General features: G+C 40.8%; 1 protein-coding gene across 1 annotated transcript in view; it reads right to left on the bottom strand.

Moving 5' to 3' along the window:
* Positions 1-20236, bottom strand: part of frem2b (FRAS1 related extracellular matrix 2b) — a 57516-nt gene extending 37280 nt beyond the window's left edge. The window contains exons 1-2 of the mRNA XM_050058437.1: positions 15023-20236; positions 13799-13888 (exon numbers count right to left, since the gene is read on the bottom strand). Of these exons, the coding sequence (XP_049914394.1) occupies positions 13799-13888; positions 15023-20033 (5101 nt within the window). The 5' untranslated portion in view covers positions 20034-20236. The remainder of the gene's footprint in view (positions 1-13798; positions 13889-15022) is intronic.
* Positions 20237-21513: the final 1277 nt, after the last annotated feature.

The raw sequence follows: 21513 nt of genomic DNA, 5'->3' as shown, positions 1-21513 counted from the left end.
ACTTCATAATAAAGGCATTAAATTTGAATACCAGTGAAGTATATTCCTTCTTTTCGTTTCTCATTAGCAGCAGATAAAGGAGACTAAAACACTTTTATGACCAGTGCTTTAGCCTCCTTTTTATATATGTAATGGCAGTTTAAGCTCATGGAGTCAGTCACCTCAAGCTTTCAATAAATTTTAATTTTACTGTTTACTTTAATGATAGGGAAATATCAAAATAAATGGTGTTCCAAAGTGACAATTATCTAAATGGTACTACAAATAGTAAATCCTGCATCATGCATACAAATATTTTATAACGTGGATAACAAAATGCTTGGTAGGGAGTTTTTGCACCTACACTGGGAGCCACAAGGTCTTATCAAGCAGGTTTAAGTGCCTTCATTCAAAGCCCTGAATCTTTATCAAACAATATAACCATCTCTTTTTTGTTCTTAGATCAGAGCAGCAGGGCCAAGTGATGGTGATAAGGGTTAATCAGTCTATTGGTCTGTCTATCAAACATTTTGATCCTGAACTAAGTACATCTGCAATTACTGACCAGGCTGTAAATATTAAGATTATTCAGGATTATCAGAGGATGAATCCTAATATTGGATGATCCTTGACCTTTTATCCAGGACAAATTTTCCTCTTGACTAAAACCCCTAGGTACTGAAGGCACTACATGTTGAAAACTAATGGTCAGACCTCTATGAAATTTGCTATGGCTATTTATGATCCCCAGAGGATGAACCATTTCCTCTTGCACCAACTCCAGCATAAACTTTAAACTTAAAGCACCATAAGGAGTAATGCTCTAACAGACTACAAAACTGCCACTATATCCCATCAAAGATTTTAATATTGTATTGTATGGCGAACAGTGTAGTCTCTAGGGGCTGTTAGCAGATCTTTCGACTTTTAATCTTGTTCATTTTAAATTCTGCTGGGGTAGTAGGAATTCGTTTTTGTTTTTTCAGCTCCCTTTTGCTTCCAGGACTAGAAATGAAAGAGAAAATGGTCAGTTTACATTTATGCTAGAGAATAATCAATAGCAAACACTGTTCTAAAGAAAATCTATGATAAGGCTTTAAAGAAAACATATCATCACAACCTCTATTAACTCTATAAAATCAGTTGTCCCCGGGTTTCATTATGTACCAGACCATACCAGCATACTTTTCACCTCTCCAATTAAGGGAAAAGGGATATGATAATCCTGTTGAAGGAAAGAAAGCACATGGCAGAGCAGAGAGAGAGAGCGATATGGTCTAATCACCCTAAGCCTTGTATCAGCAGTAACGAGTTGGCCATGGCTTGAAAGATTTAGAACTGTTATGATTTCACAGGCCCTAAACCCTTTTCTACAAGCACAGCCTTTCACAGAACTGGTCCACCATAAATCTGGCCGCTCCGCAGGGTCCATTCTGGCTGCTGTCGCCTCTGTGTCCGCTCTGACACAGTGGTCACTCTGAAGCGACATTTCAGGGGCCTGAAAGAAAGGCCAAAGGCACTTCTGAACAAAAGTGCTGGGTCAGAGAGCCATGCAAGGCTTAAGGCAAGCAAGGCTTTGCTCTCAGCAGGGAAAGTTCTTTGAGATTAACATATGAACCACAACTATAGAGGTGATTTAACTCTCAGCGCTCTTTCCAAATTTGGAGCACAACGGGTAGAATTACTTTCTTTCCTTAAACTTTCAATGACCATTTCATGAATAAACATTTGCTAACACTGTTTAGAAATGCAATAACCAAGAGGTGTCTCTGTATTACCCTCTTGCTCAGAAATAAGACTTCCTATTCATTTCTATGGGAACACAGTTATCTTGTTATGTTGGCTGTGATGAAATTACCATACAATTTTGGAGGCTTTTTGGAACATATTTTCAGCACTCTATGGGTGTAGAAATAAATCACGTAAATCATTATATTCTTCCCCTCGTTCAGCCTCATGCAGGCAAAATCTGACACTAAGATTGACAATTACTTCAACTGCTCAGAGTCAATACACAATAGTGATGGGTGAATGAGCACAAAAACTGAATAGCTCAAAAGAACAAGAACATATTTTAAAAATGCTGCACCAACAACCAACATTCACAGAAAGTAATTCAAGGTAAAAAAAAAAAAAAAAACTTATTAGTTTATGATTTAAATGTACCTCCTGTGAAGGTGCTTCAATGTTTTTATGAATGTTGTCCTCCACAATGTGACAGGCAGTAAACGACCTTTAAAGCATAGCAACAGCCTTCTCGTTCTCACGGTTTCTGTTTTTGATTCCGATTTGCAGCATACGGTTGTTGTGGAAACTGCTCCGTAACTTACTTCCTGGGTCACAATGTAGGAGCCCTCTTGCCTGTGTAGAAAGGCAGTGAGGAATTCCCAGAGCTCTTGTTTCAGATGGGGCTTCTTTATTTGTGGCCCAGGAGAGAAGTGTGTCAGAGGAAATACTGTACAGTGTGATTGTAGGGAAAGGTCACTCCTGTCCTGGGAGTCTGCTTCACGCTCTAGTGTCCTCAAACACTGCCACAAATGACATCATTTGTCATCTGCTACTCTACTCTACACATAACCAACACATTGGCTGGAGAGATGCATTCTTTAAAGTTAGTGAGGAACATTAAAAATTAATTTGTTAAAAAATATGAATCAATGGTGTACTTAAAAAAAAAGTCCAAGGAGCAGAGAGAAAAACAACTCAATACAGTACCCTCTGGATATTTACTAAGGTCACCATTTCTCTGTGTCTAGAAATTACTGGCATCCCATACAAGCAAACATCCTGGGTTTTTAAGTATAATCCTATTAGCCTCGCCTGGAAATATTAGTTGAAACAGAATCGTTCCAAACACCTTAAGGATTAGCAGGCGGCCAACTCTGGATGCACAACTCTGCAGAAGATCTGCTCTGTCGCGGGTTGCTGATTTCTAACCAGGGGCACAGGGTGTCCTGCCAAGCACCCAAGGTCACAACTTATCCCTGATCATGGCTACATCATTAGGGCTTGGAAACAGACTGTTCAGACTTGGTTGGGCACAAGTTATTCTAGAGTATTTCCTTCTTTTTGGTTAAGCTATAATCATTAACAAGATCATGACTTATATTAACTCTATTTGCAGAGATCTAGAATAAACTTTCATTTCTTCATTAAACACTATCATGCATGTGAAAAATGTACAATATAATTCCACTGATATTCAGACTGTAAGATGCATTTTTTTTGCTGGGGTTTGTTTAGCAGAATAATTACTGCGATTAAAAAAATGAAAGGATGAAAAGTAAAATTCTCGTGTATCTCTGTACAAGTGAGAACATAAATCAATTAGTCAACCTTGCGTTTCGGAACCCATCCAAAAGAGGCACACAAGTCATTGCTGAGGGCTTTGCTTGTGTCGATTGTGTAGGTGAGGTCAGACAAAGTATTCCTTGATTGCCCTTGAATGGCATTCCTGTCTGTCAAAAAGGATGCAGCCTCAAGTGTCTTAATTAACAGTCAGCCTCACGGTTTAGAGAGCAAAAGCCTAAACTCTCAATAGCAGGGGAAATAACAACAAAAGGCTGAATTAGCAGCTGCAGGGCTTTCTTCAGCATTCACTCGTAAAGGTCATTGTGGATTTAAAATCAAGAGTGTTTCGCTCATTACCAGTCAATTGCGTACAGTATGAACACCCTGACAGCCATGATGCCAAAGTAGCTTTGGTAATTGTGTGACCCACTGAAAAAGATATAGTGTCAGGGGAAACCTGCAAAAATATATCTACAATCATTTACAGATTATATATTAACTCATTACCACACCTTTATAAATAAGGTGAAGGTTGTAAAAGAATAACATGCAACAATCCTTATTGGGCTAATCTTGGAAAACACATTTTCAAGTCGTGTCAGACACTCCCTGACTGAACAGATGAGCTCATGGAGACAAAAATTTGTCTCCATCCCAAGAACTGAAAGGCTTGCATTGTTACAAGTGCATGTGCTAGATGTAAGCCAACTCTCCAATGCTGCTGGCGACAGAATAGAAAAGAACGTAGGTAGTGAAATAACAAGGGGATACAAGAGGAAGTGTGAAAATGTGAGAGGAAACAAAGCAACGTAAGGATGCGGGATGAAGGGACTTGACAAAGACAGGGGGACGTGCTTTTTCTTGACCCTTGAATGCACAGTGTTTGCTCTCTTGTCAGATCGAATAATGGTGGACTGTTTGCTGAAAGCAGCAGTGTGAGGCCATAGAATATAAAACCCCATCCCAGTCCCACAGACTCATGTGCTCCATACTAATAGAGCGGGGTGTTTGTTGAGGCTGTTCTCAGGGCCTTCACTGGTTTCATTTATAACAACATGTTTCAGCTGTATTTCACAGTTGTTACTTGCAAATCCTCACATGTAGAAAGGCTTTTGCCTGAGAGGAAAACGCTCCCTGAAAAGCTGAAATGGTAATTTCAGAAGTAAGAAGTGTTAAATGACTCTTGGTTCTTTGTTTATGACTGGTGAAAAGGAGCCTTTAAGTAGAACTGCGCAAACCTGCATGTTAAAGATAAGCATGCTAGTCTGCATTCATGAAAAGAGGGGAGAAAATGTCTAAGGATTTAGTGTTGTTATTGTCTCCTTCTCGTAATATTGGACTGCAGATTAGTCTGTGCAGCGAAACAAACCCAGGGTTCAAAAACATTTACAGGTATGTTAAAAGAAGATTACTTCTAAGGATGCTTGCAACTTCTTATTTAGACCCTCAAACTGCATGTATTTCTTCCTGGGGTTTGAATCATTGTAACAAAAACAAAAAAAAACAACAACTTCTGGATGTCTACTGAGAATGAATTTTTTGTGCAAAGTCAGGGACACTCTGGTAGTTGCAAGGATGAATTCTGTGACTTTGTGGGTATAGTAGTGGCCATGCAAATAACATTCCGAAGCGTATTTGTGTACAGGGATTGTATAATTCTGGCATTATATAAATGTAGTATATTTAATCCTATCTTCTAGTTATATCTGATTTATATATATATATATATATATTTATATATATATTTATATATATCTATATGTATATATATATATATATACACACACACACATATATATATATATATATATATATATATATAGAATTATAATTTGGGCAAACTATTGCCACTGTGTTAGTTTCTGAATGTAAGCAACACTGGTGCAATGGTTGAACAGAAAATGCATTATCATAATATACTGTAACTATTACAATTATTTTACAGTTTTCCATGTTATATTTTTAGCAGGCAATTTAATGCAATGGCTCAATGCTGTAAGAGTATAACATAGATTATACTAATCAGTAGCTTACTATGTATTGAACTATTCAAGCCTGTACTGAATGCAGAGTTTTAAGCCACATAACATGAGCTGACATTTCAATCTTTATAGTCATTATTTTTATTGTTTGATGGGAGATTTGGTTTGCAGCAGATAACTAAAATAGTCACACATAATTTAAAAACTCATAATTTCAAACTTGACAAACGACATCTACACAGAATGGTTATTACACCATCAATTGACCATTCTATTAGCAGTTGTGATAAGCAATGATGTTGTATCAGCAGTCATTATTCTGAAATACAAAGGCAGCAACAAAGTGTTTCTAAATCTAAAGACGCCTGACAATAAATGGGCTATATCAACTGAGCACAAAATGGCAAAAACTCTGCAAACATGCCACATAAAGTTAGCATCAAATATGTCAAAAACTCTCAACAAAAAGTAAAGTTCACAAGCTTCAAAAAGCTGCTCTCTATGTCAGGCTGTTATTCAGAGACCATAGGTGTTCAAAGCTAACTCAGAGATGCACGACCTGGTGTATGGAGCTCAACACCTGGACCCCCGAGGAATAGAATAAAGTAATAAGATGAGATGACTTCTATTTCACAGACACAGAAAACTATTAGATCTGAAGGACAAAAGCTAAAAGTCAAAGGGGATAAACATGAGAGGAATGCAGAAATTGCATTGTTGCCAACACCTCTATCTGTGACATTTTAAGTCACGCACACAGAATGCCCTTTAAAAATTATTAACTCTCTTTAGAAGGTAAATTAAGTGTCAATTAAATCTGTTAGCTGACTATCCCAAAGGTTTCACAAGGGTCCAATAGCACTAAATGTCCCCTGCCTTTAATGAAACACAGTGTGCTGAAAATAAGGGTTTTTGCCTATGACTCATTGACCAGTGATAACCTTTAAAGTATTACAGAACAATTTAGAGGTAATTGTAATAGCTTCTGCCAATTACTTGGGGATTTAAGGAGCTAAATGTAACCGCTGTATCAGATTGCCAAGTGGTCTAGACCTGTACCCTGTGGCCTATCTTTGTTTCCCTCTTCCCATTTACTTGCTAATATGTAACTCCTCACTCAAAGCCCAGGTCCTGGAAAACCAAGATAAGCCCAGGCATGGTCTAGTTAATTTCAGGCAGCAAGACATTCCTCACTATTCTTCATGGGGGGAGGGATGATCTGGCGCTCTGGACATTTCCCCGGTTGTTCCACACATGTTTTAATGTCTTTTTTATGCTCCTCAAAGCCACATGGAGCAAGAATTTAAAAGAAGATGAGCCTATATTTGCGGTAGACTAATCAAGTCTATGGCAAATATCATAATAATTTCTATTCATATGTAGATGAGGCTGCATACCCGCAGGGCTCACCTACTACATTTGAGCCCTCACAACTTGTCAACACAGGCGGTGTTTAGAGAGTGAACTGCACATCAGCACATTCATGCCATCGCTACAGGCGACAGGAAGCAGCTTGACGCCTTGCCCCCACCAATAATGGGACCAACAGAGCACTTCTATCTTTCATCTCTTCTGACTGCTCTTCCCTCCCAATTCTCTTCTAGATGGCTTCTCATATCCTGCCTATCAGGCTTCCCTTATGGAGGAAAGCAGGTGGTGGTGGAGGTGGTGGTGAGAGGGAGCTTGATCCACACACAGAATCCCCAAAGGATTTCATCAGCACCTTTTATGAGATGAGAGCCCTGTTACTCTCAAGACACTCCAACCATGTTCATAGGGAGAATATGAAATGCAAACCTTCTCAAGAGAGTTTACTTCAAACTGTGTAACATTTTCAGTTCCTCAGTACTGTATATATTTTCTTGGCATACTGAAATGCTGATGATACCAAAATGAAAGGAGCTGATTTTTGCCTGGCCTACATCATAGCAGCCTAATCAAAAGAGACAACAGCTTGAAATCAAAGACAAAGCAGTTATCAATTAAACTGCAGTTGATGCCCAGCATCTTGATGCAACATTTTAGCAGTGCCAGCTTCATCTCTGATTATGGGATCAGGCAGCTGGCCCCGAGATGGATAGATGGTGGGTGATTTGTGTGTGCGACTGTGTATGTGTGAATGTTTCTGCATAAAAAGTGTCTACAAAGGAGATGTACCCTGCATTGGGCTCCAAGCCTGAAACCCTGGCTAAGCTGGAGAGAGTTGTGACACTACAGCCTTAGCCCAGCTGTCACAGGCTTATCATGCAGCAGGGCTGAGAGGAGCAGCTCCGGCCCACTGCTGGGATTCAGGGGCCAAAAACACATTATCCAGAGTGATTTTGCAAAATTGAACAAAAGCTCTGCCACTGTGAAAAGAGAGATGTCACAGCAACGACTGGGGCTTAGGGTTCCTGCTGTTTTTTGGGAATATCAGATTTGTCAAAACACAGTCTCATTAAAGTGTTTGATATGTTACGGCCAAAAATCAAACAAGACACAAATGGAGTGCTCCCATAAGAGACTGAGATTTTAATTTTGCTTTCATTGTAGATGAAAAGACACTAAAATGGTTTCATTTTGCTGAATAATTCAGTTTTCCAATCCATGTTCCACATTTATTATCTTCTCCTATTGCAAGTGCTAGAGAGCTATATGTCTTTTTCTAGATTGATGGGACTACACACTTTTTCCACATAAGAGGGATTTTCTACAAATGTATTGCTTGAACAACCCCAGTTCTGCTAGACTGATATCCTAAGGCAGGTATGACGACACATATCATCATCCAGGGAACAAGCCTGGGCCTGGGGTTTCTATACTTTTGGGAATTTGCCTTTGCTTTGTTAACCTTGGCTCCACACACTTACTTTGGCAGCGTATTAAGACAGAGGAAGGGAATCATCACATAAGGTTTTCCCCTCTCGTTTTTAAAAGGAAAATGAGGGCACATCAGTGTGAAAGGGTCCTTGCCACGTTTAACCCAAATCCTATGTGATATGCAATCACTACAGTAATGATAAATTTATAAGATGCTGTCACTCTTCTAAATCATAATTGATCATTAATACATTAAGAGCTCTCTTTTCCTGTCCCTGTAGACACATCTCAAACAGTAGACGATGCTTTTTTTTTGACTAAACACAGACTTTTTAGCAGTATTTGGCACTCAAGAGAAAACTAACTACAATGGAGAAAAAGAAGCATAAAACAAACTGCTTATAGCAATCCAAAAAACGTAAGCCAAGGAAATTCAAGTAAAAAGAAAAATCTTCATTGGCTTATTCATGATATGAAAATGAAACCTCTCATCAACATGTTTTGGCTGACTTCCGTTGTACAATGAGCCAATCATTAATACTGGCTTTTTTAAGCTTTTTCTAAGAAGAAAAAGACTTTACTCCTCTGCTGTTCACGCACATTGAAGGAAAATAATTTGCAGATACACCTTGCTGTGTTGTGTTGAATAGAGAAGATTGGTGCTGGGTAATAAGCATTGCAAATACAACTGCAATGCAGACCGGTGAGAAAATTATAACTCAAAGTTAGCGACTAAGGTCATAAGGGATCAGTGAGACGCGAAAATCACTCTCCATCTAAAACGATTAGCCCAAATCCTCGCTGTAATTCAGTTTTTCATCCCCAAAGTGAAGCAGCTGTTACCCAGGAATAGCTCCTCTAATCAACTTCCAGATGTTTTATCACAAAGCATTTTTCCATAACAATAAAACGACTACCTAATATTTTATTGGCTGCAGCACAGATGGAATGTGAGGAAAACCTAACGCCCCAAAAATCCCTTTAAAACACAACAACTGGACCAGCTATGTAATTTGCTGAAGCTTAAAGCATACTTTATCCATACGATTTACACTATACTGTAGGTTCCCAAGGACAGAGGAATATTATACACCCTAAGAAAAGTGTAGGGGAGACATTTTCATTAATAACAGGATAGAAACACACAGAGAACTGCAGAGTCATCACCTGTGTGGCGATGGGGATATTATAGCATACACAAAGTCTATATTAACCTCACAACTGCATGTGAGTGCATGTTTCCCCTTACTTTTGTTGTGCTCTAGCACGCTATGGAGAGAAAGATAATCCCCCCTAACCTGGGATTAGACAGGAGGGGAGACGAGGGAAACGGATTCAAGTATGCACTCAGTGTCACAAGCGATTACACACAGATAACATGGAAGATGTAGAAGATCTACACGGCAGATGTTACTGCATTCCGAAATGGTTCGGAGGATTTATTAGGTCAAGGTACTCACGATGACCTGAACTTATCTTGTTACACGAGGCAGAAATAACAAACAAAACACGCTTGTTGAGGAGGGCGGTGCTGACTTGCACTGGAAACTTGAAAGGAGGAAAATGTCTCTCTGTTTCAGGGGCTGCTATGTCAGAAGAAAATGCTCCAGTCAGGAATTTTACTCATTCATCTATAAATCTGAATAATTGATTTTCATACTCTATGCACATACTAAACAAATCTCACAAGCCAAATGGGAAACACAAGGAAACTTTGGACATAGCTGTGGAGTTTGACCTTCAGAAGTAGCATATTTTTATGAACTGAACAATCAATGATCTTTTGCTGCCTCTTTGAAGCTCAGTAAAAAAATGAGTTGGTAGTGAGTGCTTGGAATGAAAAACAAAGGCTACAGCAGTTTGTCTGTCAGTAGGAACATCCCTGATGCTGACTGACTGGCTGCAGGCAGACAGGGATTCAGCTCCACAAACAATTGCCTGGGAATGCCAGGGCTTGTGTGTGCACAGGTAAGCTCACCTGAATACACCCGAATCCTCAGGACACAAGGGGTGGGCTGGAGTCCACCAAAACATAGCAATTAACTGACTTAGAATGACAGAATCAGCCCCCTCCCCAGCGCACATAGATATACAAACATCCAGATACCAGTTGTGTTCTAAACAAGACAATTTCTGAGCATTTTAAGAGGTTTCAGTCCCACTCGTCTGTTCATGACTTCGCTGTCCAGGTGTGATGTCTTGTTAAAACAGGAAACAGACACCCACAAATTAATATGTGTCATATCAGTCCTCTGTGATCATTCATTCGAAGCTTTGACAAGCTTGACAAATAGTAAGACACACAAGCAGCTCTGAGAAAACAAGCCCTGTTATCTCCTTTTTGGAAAAAAAGGAGCACTTTAAATAAAGCTGTAAGGCAGGGTGCAAGATCTCTAAAATAAGGAAGGAACTGGAGACAGAGGAAAAAATAGCACATAAAGTCCACAAATTACCAATGATTATACACTATTACAAAGAATTTTCAATATAATTGTTGTCAGTTTTGTCATTATGTTTGTTCTACCAAAACAGGGCTAGAAATAGTGTTTTAGTCAAATAGTAAAAATCCTTTTATTGTGACACGTACTAATTAAAAATGATAAGCATTTTGGGATGTGGCCTAATTGCCATGTTATTATTTGTGGCAAAAAGCCCATCTGTTGTCTATATGTGGCCAAGTTAATTGAGTGAAGCAGCAACTTCTCTTCATCTAAATTGCATAAGAATAATTTATCCAGCTAAACAAACATCCTACTGAGTGTTTGCCATCCCGTTCTTATAAATTCATGAATATTTCACCACTTAAAGCAAAGGTCATTATTGCAGCCAATATTCACACAGAAGTGTGCCAAACAATTGACAAGAGTAGTTCAGATTAAACATAGATTTAAATTAAGACTCTGAACAGCCCAAGTTGAAATGACACATCAAGCAGCAGATGCATTGCTGCCAAGAAGATCTCAGCCCCTGGCAGCTCAATTTAAAAAAGCCAAGACTGTGCCCTGCTCCAAGACAATCCATCTCTCAGTGAAACCATGATCTCAGCTTCAACAGCTAAAACAACCTTGTGGTCAAACTGCTATAAGTATTTGGATTGAGGGTAATGAATGGCTTGGCACTTTCCATTCATTTTCCTGTTGCAAAACAACATGCCAAGAGAAAAAATGTGTGCCCTGCCATATAATGAATTCAGGATTTAAGTCACTCTAATTTTGCATTGACAATGTAGTCAGTACAAATCCTTTAACAATTGTATGTGTGGGGCACTGATCTTAGTGCAGACAACCTATCTTTAAGCAAAGGGCAAAGAGATAAGAGATAGGTTAGTGGCTTTAACTAGAACTGAGATGATTAGACAATGAATCAATTGTCAGATAAACTGAAAATTAATCTACAGTAAGAGTGACAACTGATAAATTGTTTAATAATTTATCAGGCTAGATCTTGTTAGGTGTGCTGTCATCAGCTTCCAAAAAAATAATGATTTACTGCTTTTCACTGTTTTACATTACTGAAAATTTCAAGAATATCGTTATATTTATTTGGATGAAACAAGCAATTTGAAGGCCTCTCCTTCACTCGATGGAAATTGTCCTGTGGTGGATCTTCCTCCAAGAAGAAGCCAAAAGTGGCAGTAGGGGTACCACCTCTAGTCAATCTAGTTTATCAGTGAGTGATCATCACAGTCAAAACATGCAAGAGCATTTATGGGTATGGTGGAGTGGTGGGTATGTGGAGAGTGGGGAAAGAATGGGGGAAGCTTGCCTAGGATGTAAAATGTGCTAGGTCCGGCAAGGAAAATGGAAAAGGGTTTTAATTACTACTTTCTGCCATGTTATAGATTAAATGATTAATCAGCTGTTTTAAGGGGATAATCAACCATTATTAGCTACAACCCTGGTTTCAATCCTGCCTCACAGTATTGTATTAGTATTGTATGTATGTACTGTAAACACGCCACAACCCTAAAACTCATTCATATGCTGAAACATTTCATTGCCAATATTAATTGGCAGTCATACACATACTTAAAGCTGTGCACACATTCATGGTTCATCACAGCTGTTAGCCAAAAACTCCTGGAATCCCACTGAGCAGCTGCAACATGAAAAGTAACTTTTCACCCTAAAAAAAATGCCAAGTGCAGTTGGTAAATTTCCCAATGAACTTGAAGTGAGGAGGAGAATGTTTTCCACCGCTGAACATGACATAGTGTAGCTGTGTGCCAGTGAACACCATTCAGCTCCTCCCCAACACGACTGTTCAAAGAGCTGGAGGCTCTGTCTGGGGATTTAGGGCAGCCACCAGCACAGCTTAAATCTTATTAAAAAAATGTTCACTGACTGCCTTACAAGCTGCAGTGCAGTATGTGTTGAATCCTTATGGATGGGTCATCCAACAAGACTTGAGCAATTTGTTAGGCCATTTAGGTACAAACATAAAGCACAAGTCCCATGCCACTGAATGATAACTTAGAGCTATGTGATGTGACTGTTGCAATTTCATATTTTGTATTATTTGAGCACACAACTATGAATGAGGGCAGAATACAACATATGCTGTTTTAAATCCTCTTATCAAGTCTAAAAGTGATGTAAAAATTGAAGGGAGTGCTGGAAAAAGTGAATCTAATTGCCATTTCTGAAAGATAAACTACCAGTGCGGGATACATGTCATCAAGCATTAACCAAGCTAAAAAGTGAAAGAACACGACAGAGGAAGGAAAGTCCAGAGAGATCCTTGAAAAATAACCCAATTGAGACAATAGTAAAGGCACCAACTGAACCTCACTCAACAACAAGAGAGCTCTGCATGGGCTTGGCATTTGCCAGCAGATCAGGTAAAGCACTTGCATTCAGTATCACCCTCTGATAAGGAGTTGTCCCCTTCATTTTAGTCATCACTCATTAGCACCCCATCCACCTGTTGGCATTGATGTTAACCTGTCTATTATTCAACTGAAGCCACAGATTAGTCCCGAGTCGAGAGATGAGAAAATGTGTATGGGGGCCCACTGAGGTGCTTGTGGGAAAAGAGGGCCCCTATTAGAAAGGTCCTTTGTGCTCACTCATCACAGCTGAAGGGTAGCAGAAAGGACACACTGTCAGGCACGCTGCTTCTGCTAATCGGCAACACCGGCATGATTGCCTCAAACCATTCACTGAGCCTGTGCCTGATTACATATCTACAGTGGAAGGAAGGTCTTTGCTAATTGTTCTACTAATTACTTACTTGCTAAATTAATTATTACTCTCTAAATAAGGAAGCTGTTCTATGCAAAACAATAATGGGTTATCATGGGTGGGGTGCTATAGGACTGTACCTATGTTATACTGCACAATAAGACTAACATGAATGTTCAAATAAAGGCTAATAAGCGTGGAAGCTCTGACGTTCAGATTTTTTGTTTCAGAACTATTGGTTAAATAGAAATTAATGGAGCATGACATAAACAAAAGTTAGCAATAAATAGTATATTATTCTTTCCGTGTTGTTCACTGCATGCCTATTCTATCATTAACTCATGCTGAAATAAGGAGCAGTGTAAAGTCATTGTTCTGGAAATTCCTCCCATCTGTGCACACAGCTTTTGCTTAGTAATTCTGCTAAATTAGGCACATTATGAAGCACACACATGCTTTTCCTTTCCCTTTGAAAATAAGTAAGAGTTCAAAATTCAGCATCTTAATAGTGTGCTTACCACAGAGTATAATTTCACAAGGACATGTTCAGGTCAATTAACTTACCACTGTCCTCAATGGAGAAATAGAAGATGTCATTTGTAGCATTGTCGCCATCCTTCAAAACATAGCATATCTTCATGTCGTCAATGTCAGCTGAAAAAGAAATACATTTGCATAAATATCCATGATAGACTTATCATAAAAGTTTACATTAGTTATGAGACTGAAATGACAAATGGGAAATATGCCCACTTTGTTCCTAATAGACTTTTTGTCAATAACTTCACTCGAGCCCTGCTTTAAGACTGCACGCTGAGACGGTGCGAAGATATGTGCCTGCTGTATAGTGCCTGGGGTATCTGAAAGGAGAAACTGCCTGGTAACAAGGACTGTATATCTAGACTCCTGAATGACAAATAACATAAAGAAAAGCTTGATTATTGGGGCTCCATCACAGTGGTCTGTTTGCCCTCCTGATAGTGTGGTGCTAGACAGGGTTCTTTATAGCCCTGGATCTGGAAGATTGTGGAGTTTACAGCCCTTGCCGTCTTCAATATTTGATGTCAAAACATTTCCCTTCAAAGGGACCGATGCATAAAAATGCATAGCCACGATTTTCAAATGCCCAGGAGATAGTGTCTTTATTTACTGTCTGTTTATTCTTGTGAGAACTCTTGAAATATTGAACAGGCCTCTTGGGGAAAGCATCTCACAGTGACTCAGTAAATAAAAGTAGGGAATACATGGATATTGACTGTACACTGATGCTGCTACCGTGATATTTCGCATTTACTAAGATTTACCAAGACACCCCTCTGGTCTGCTTGAAATATAACATATGTACTTATGTTTGCATAGCCAGTGGTCTGCTGTGAGCCAGGCATTCCACCTATCTATCATCATGTCTGTAATCCCCTTTCCCTCTGTTAGAAAATATGACTCTGGTAATGTACAAATCACCATCATTTCTCTCCCAAAGTGAAATACATTAGGCACTGTTTGAAAAATGCACTCTCCTAGTGAGATCTGGTCAGCCTGAGGCACTGGCATACTTCATTTCTGTAAATAGGCAGTCTCCTGAGTGAAAACAAAAATCTTATGTTTGAACTCAGCATTTTTCAGGCATCACAAGGGAGTACATTTAGCAGAGTGAGTAAATGTAAAGCGAGTTTGAGAGTGGGCTCAAGGGAATTAAAAAACTGTCTCCAATATGAGCCCTTGCAGTGTGTTACAAATCTAACAGCATGTCACAGTAATGCAAAGTTGTTTGAAATGTAGCTCTCTTACCTTGTGTGAAGGTGTTGATAGTGGCATTTCCTTTGCCTAGGTTGATCAGGTAGCCATGTTCTGGGGCAACAGTCATCCTAAAGTTCACAGAATTCTGAACACTGTCTCTGTCCTCTGCTTTAAGGGTCTTACTGGTGATCACAAACCCCAGGTGGCCAGTCTCCAGAACCCTCAACGTTGGGGCACCCTTGTTCACCACAATCTGTGGTACCCCGTTATCCACTGAAAGGATGGTAATCTTCATCATTTGGGGCTTTCGCGTCTCAAATACTGTGTCAGGGAAAATGTAAAAGTCTGTGTGAGTGCCGTCAGTGACAGTAAAGGAGAAGCTGTCCTCTGTACTCTCTGTGCCATCATGCTTGTAGCTGATCATGTTTTCATTCAGGTCCTGCTTTGTGAAAGAGGTGACAGGCCGGGTGTTGTTAAAGAGCAGGCGACCATGAACTGGGATTTGAGTGACTGTGAACTTCAAGAGGCGGTCAACGGTGTCTCTGTCCTCCACTGTTAGCTCAAAGGGCGTGATGAGTTTGTTCTCTCCCTCGGTCACCACCAGGCCATGAATTGTCACCACAGGCTTTTTATTGTCCACATCAGTGATGGAGATGCGGAAAGTGCGGAACACAGGGTTGTAGCCATCAGTCACTTCAAATTCAAAGCTATCCATTTTCACTTCATCATCAGAAGTGTGGATGTAGTAGACTTTGTTGCCAGCCAGCTGGAGCTGTGTGAAGGATGAGATGGGCATCCCAGGTGTGTCAGTGCACTCCAGGTGTCCTCTCATGGGAGCTCTTGTGATCGTGAAAACCAAGTGTTCATCTGGGCTGTTGAGGTCACTGGTGCTGAGCAGGTCTGTTGTCAAGGTAACTCTGCCTCCCTCTTTAAGGGAGACACCTTTACTGATCACATCTGGGAAAACCATGTCAATGCCACCCACTGTGACATAGAAGTATCTGTCAATCAAAGGGTTGATACCATCGGTCACATCAAATTTGATGAGGTCTCGAATCCCCTCTTGCCCATTATGAATGTACACAATTAAACCTTGATCAACTTCATTTTGTGTAAAGTTCATTCCAACTGTGATATTTTGCAATGTCCCAGAAGGCGTTGCCCTCTGTAAATAGCCCTGACCGGGCCCAAAGCGAATAATATAAGTCAGCATGCTATCCTCAGAGTCCAAATCAGTAGCTTTTAAAACATTGCTGTTTATGACTTTCACGTCACCTATTTCAATTTCAAGGCCGTCATTGATTGCCATCCTCGGGGTCTCGTCGTCCACAGGGATAATCATAACAATTACTGTTTTCTCTACACTGAACTTTCCGTCTGTGAGAACAATATCAAAGCTGTCCTCTGTGGTTTCTGAGTCATCATGCTCATACACAATGCTGGAGGCCTCCCTGATTTGATCCAAGGTGAAGTTAGAGACAGGGATAGTGCCAGTAGTGAGCTGATTGAGAATAAATCCATGCTTGGGGGGTTTGGTAATAATAAATGTGAGCTGATCAGAGGGGAGATCTGCATCAGCACCATTAAGAATGGGAGTGTCAATGACTATGTTCATGCCCTCCATAACTACAAACTCTCGCATGTAAATCTCCGGCTTTTCATCATTAGAGGGGATTATGGAGATAGGGAAAAAGTGCCTTTCAGAGAAATTGATGCCATCAGAGCATCTGAACGTAAACCTGTCCTCCACTGGCTCGACTCCTTTGTGAATGCTTTGAACATAGTAAATGTGATTCCGTCTGATGTCCTTGATGGTGAAAGCACTGATAGCTGTCCCGGACCTGGATTTCTCTGAGCCTGGGGCAGGGGAGATATTTTCCACATACCCTGAGGTCGGCTGTACAATGATTGTGCAGAGGAGGTCATCGTTGGAGGTGTCTGCATCATCAGCACTTATATGAAGAATTTGAATGACATTCTTCTCTCCCTCAACAACATTGAACTGTGGCCCCACAAAGACCTCTGGAGCCTGGCTGTCCAGGGGAAGAATAGTTACATGCACTCTGACACCTGTGATCTTATTTCCTCCTACAGTCCACTCATCGGACATATCTGTCAAAGTGAGATTGAAAAAGTCCTCTTTTGTGGTCAAGCCTATCTCCCCACTGGTATGAGCATAGACCACAAAGCCGTTAATGATATCAGCTTGGGTGAATGTGCCAGATGGGACGCCTTTCACCAGGATTTCACCTAATGATGGTGGGTCCTCCACAATAAAGGTCAAACGGAGGTCATCTGTGTCCTCATCTCTCCCCTGAATGACATTACTTGTGATTTCTGTTGCTCCATTTTCCAGTACATCTACGTAAGAGCCAATGGTGCCAGCTGGGAGACTGATAGTTGGAGTCTCATCATCAATTGGCTTCACACTAATCTTTATTGTAATTGGGACAATGTGGACGCCATCACTGACATCTATTTGCATCGAATCTACAGTTGATTCATCTCCATTATGGATGTATGAAATTCTGTCATTTCTGATATCCTCTAGGCTGAAAGTGTCTCCTCTTGTCATGTCAGTGAATGTAAACTGGATCTGGCCATGCAGTGGAGGCTGAGTAATGGTGAAGGATATCTGTTTGCTGTCTGTGTCTGTGTCTACGGTGTCCAGCTCAGCACTTGTGATGATATGTCTGCCGCGTTCAAGCACAGTAAATCCAGAGTTGGTTATTTGAGGTGGCTTGTTGTCCACAGGCTTTAAAAATATAGTGAAAACTCCTTCTACAGTATTTCCAGAAACATCCTCTACAGTGTATTGAAACTGCAAAACATGGCTGGTAATTCCAAGTTCGAGATCAGGCGGTTTGTAAGCTATTTTATGGTGGTTAATTTGCGCCTGAGTGAAAACTGTGACTTCAGTGTTTGGCTTTTCAGTTAATACCAAAGCTCCCAATACAACAGGGCTGTTCTCATCAGTATCCGTCGGTGGCTTGATGATTGTGTATTTGAGATCCCGATCCTCTGAGTCCAAGTCAGTGTAACGAAGGAATTTCTTTCGGAAGTAAGTAAGCTGATACTCATGCACAGTCATTTGTAGAGTCGTGCCAGGGTACAGTTCAGGTGGGACATCGTCAACAGGGAGAATTTTGATAATGAACGAGCTCTCACCCGACTGATTTGGTGGGTCATTGTCATCATGAACTCTAAACACAAACTGATCCATGACTGTGCTGGTGCTGTGAGGCCCAATGTGCTTGTAAAACAGTTTACCGTCAGTAATATCCTGCTGTAGCCATTCAGTCACTGCTTTCTCATACAACTCATCCTCCGTATTAAACTTCCAGGTTGATGGGTCCTCTGGGGCCTCAGACTGACGCAGCAATACCTGTCCAATCGTGGAAAAGGGAGGCTCAATTGTGAATTTTATTGAAGAATCCTCTGAGTCGATGTCTGCGGCACTGAGCATGAGTGAGGAAATTGGCATCATTTGGTTTTTGAATAAAACTAAACCAGTGTTGGCATTGATTATGGGAGGTTCATCATCGGTTGGCACAACAGTGATGGGAAACAGAAACTCCACCTCATTTGTGCCATCTGTCATTCTGAAAATAATATTATCACTGTATGTATCACTGCCATCATGTTGATAAATGACTGCTCCAGCATCAAGGTCAGCTGGGGTGAAAAACTTCCTCCTCGAGCCCAGAACAGTTAATTCTCCATGCTTCAGCCCATCAATGACAATGATTTTGACTTTGTCTAAATTGTCCTCATCGCTGATTTCCAGATTCTGTGAACTGGACAGAGGCCTGGACTGACCCTCGTACAGTAACTGGCCAGTATTCCTCGTCACCACAGGGGCCAATGTGTTCATAGGCTTAACAACAATCATGAAAGCAAAAGGGTCTGACACAGCCCCCTCTGTGTCCACAACCTCAAACTCAATCTGGAAAATCCGCTCAGTGTCTGAATCCACAGCAGGGGGTTTATAGGCGATTTTCAAGTCTTTGAGGTCTCCTTGGTAAAATGAGGTTATTGGTAAATTCCTATCATCTGTGCTCACTATGTAGCCCTCCTCAAAGGACAGGGAGGATGTGATGTTGAAAATTAATTTGTCCGGATCAGACTCAACATCCTCTGCAGCCAGCATGTCCATGGTTATTGCTGTCATTACAAACTGGTCTACCTCCATCATCATCATGGCAACAAAACTGGGTTTAGGAGCTGTGTTCTCCTCTCCATCTTTAATCCTCACCAAAATTTGGAAAAACTCCTGCTTGAGCAAATTGCCTTCCTTATCATGCAACTCCACAAGCATTGGAATGTAATCTCTGTTTGGTGACTTCAAAGCAAAAGTATGCAGATAACGGATGTTCATTTTAATAAATTCATCACAGTCCACCATTGTTCCCAGGCTGTCCTCATCCACAAGTTTTCCATACCTGGGCAGCACGCTGCCACTGGAGAGAGAGGCTATCTTGCATTGTTGTGCACTTTTATCATAGGTGAATTCTAAAATTCTTCTATCAATGGGGTTACTTATGCCGAGCAGTGTCTCGACAGTGAGTGGCATATTTTTGGTTAACACTTCCAGCTGTGTGAAAATGACTTCCACCTCCATCATAAATGGTATTATAATGGTATCCGTTTGGGTGTCATACCTGAGTTGTAATCTCACTCTATCCCTCGGAGGACTCCTGGAGCCAAAGTGAGAATACTTCACGTCGTTGGGGCCAAATTCACACGGAAACTTTTTCGGAGACAAGTGTCCAGGCCTCTGAGACAAAGGATCATTGTCCAGGACCGTTATGCTGCATCTATCACCGGGCTGAACTTGGATAACCAAATCGTTGATGGGATCAATGAAAACTGATCTCCCGAAAGGCACGCGGATCCCATTATTGGCAACCAATATCGTGTCCTCTGACAGCTCGGACCTCAAGGCGTATGATAATCCATAGCTGTCAAAACCCTGCGCAACTGCATCACCTGTCAGAATCACCGCAAGCAGAACAAAAGCAGCGCCAGTCCCGTGCAGATGCGGGGGAATAATCCAAGCCATTTGTAGTGTGGAACCGCAAACGAGACACGTTGAACTTTGCGCATACAGCCTTATAAACTAAGTACGGCGGTTAAAGTTGCAAGGAGATAAAATCAGAGTTGGATAATATCACGCACCTATGGGCACTAAGGTGCACCATTCTCTCACAGCAGCTGTACACTGATAACATAAACTTCATACTCCTGCTTTGCTGGAGTAAGGACAGTTACGCCCTCCTTTCAGCCGATTGGTTAATATCTCCGCTGGAATGCGTTTGTCAGCTTTTAAATGGATGTGGCTGGTGTCATTCTGGGCACACAAAACGATGCCGCGTGGGCTGGACCTCATCAGGTTGGATAAGGTGAGAAAAATACATGAATAATGCGATGTTTGGGTATAGGTGAAGATCTATAGTCTGTAGTATGACCAGGAATATATAATGTTCGAATTACTTCATTTTACACTGTCAGATGTTATGTTTTAATTATCTACATTTGTTCTCTAATCAAAGCTACGCAATCACCCCAGACTGGCAATAAAGGAAAGCAATCAGAAGTAACAACTGTAGAAGAGTCTTCACTGATAATCTAACTGGAGAAAAGCTCTGTCTCCCTCTCGTGGTTTGGGCTGCTGATGAGGGACGATGCTCCGGCAGATATTGCACACTATCCTCGATATTATGCACATATGCCACTTTCATATTACTGCTGAAAACCAGCCCGTCATAAAATTTCATGACCAGTGTAAGAGTATAGTTCTGTGTATAGGGGGCACATGATGTAGGAAAGTCATTATACCAGCTTTTGACTGTGGTATGTTTTTATTCACATCAGAGCTGATGGAAAGGAAGCACTGCAGGAATCTGACTGCTTCCAGTAATGCAATGCAGCCAATCCATGTGGCCACAACACGGCTACTCATCTTGACATATTTCACCCTGCAAAAAAGCCCACAATCCACTCTTAAATCATGAGTCAAAAGTTCTATTTATTAGAGTCGTGCAATGACATAGTCCCATTTCCTGCTATCCTGCTCTCTCATCACACAGGTCCTCCAGGTGTCAGACGCTTCCCCCAGCAGAGCATTCTCCTCTGGCTCCTGACAAGCCCAGTCATGATCCAGCGTCTCTCTGCGCCACTCAAATGGAGAGCCAGTGTTGATTAAGAGGACACCCACACAGACATTGTGCAGCATAGCAAGGCAGGATAGAATGACTCAATTATATTAAAAGTTGGTTTGATTTTGGCATGTCAAGCACCACTACACATCCAGATAAGAATCACAGACATTTTAGACTTATATGTGTCTGTGGGGGAGTCTGAAAATGTTGAAGAGAGAGGGGGGCATGCAAAATCTTATATTGTCTCATTACCAGGCTCCTATATGACATTTATACTGTTTTCACGTTAACTTAAATGTCAGAAAATTGGGGGAAAATATCTGATATATCTAACTCAACCATGGTATTCATAGCTACAGGTGCAGCTGTTCTGTATGTTTG

The sequence above is a fragment of the Epinephelus moara genome, chromosome 2 (assembly GCF_006386435.1).
Source record: "Epinephelus moara isolate mb chromosome 2, YSFRI_EMoa_1.0, whole genome shotgun sequence".
NCBI classification, from domain to species: Eukaryota; Metazoa; Chordata; class Actinopteri; order Perciformes; family Serranidae; genus Epinephelus; species Epinephelus moara.
The sequence above is the reverse complement of the archived record's forward strand: the minus strand, read 5'-3'. Positions and strand labels throughout refer to the sequence as shown.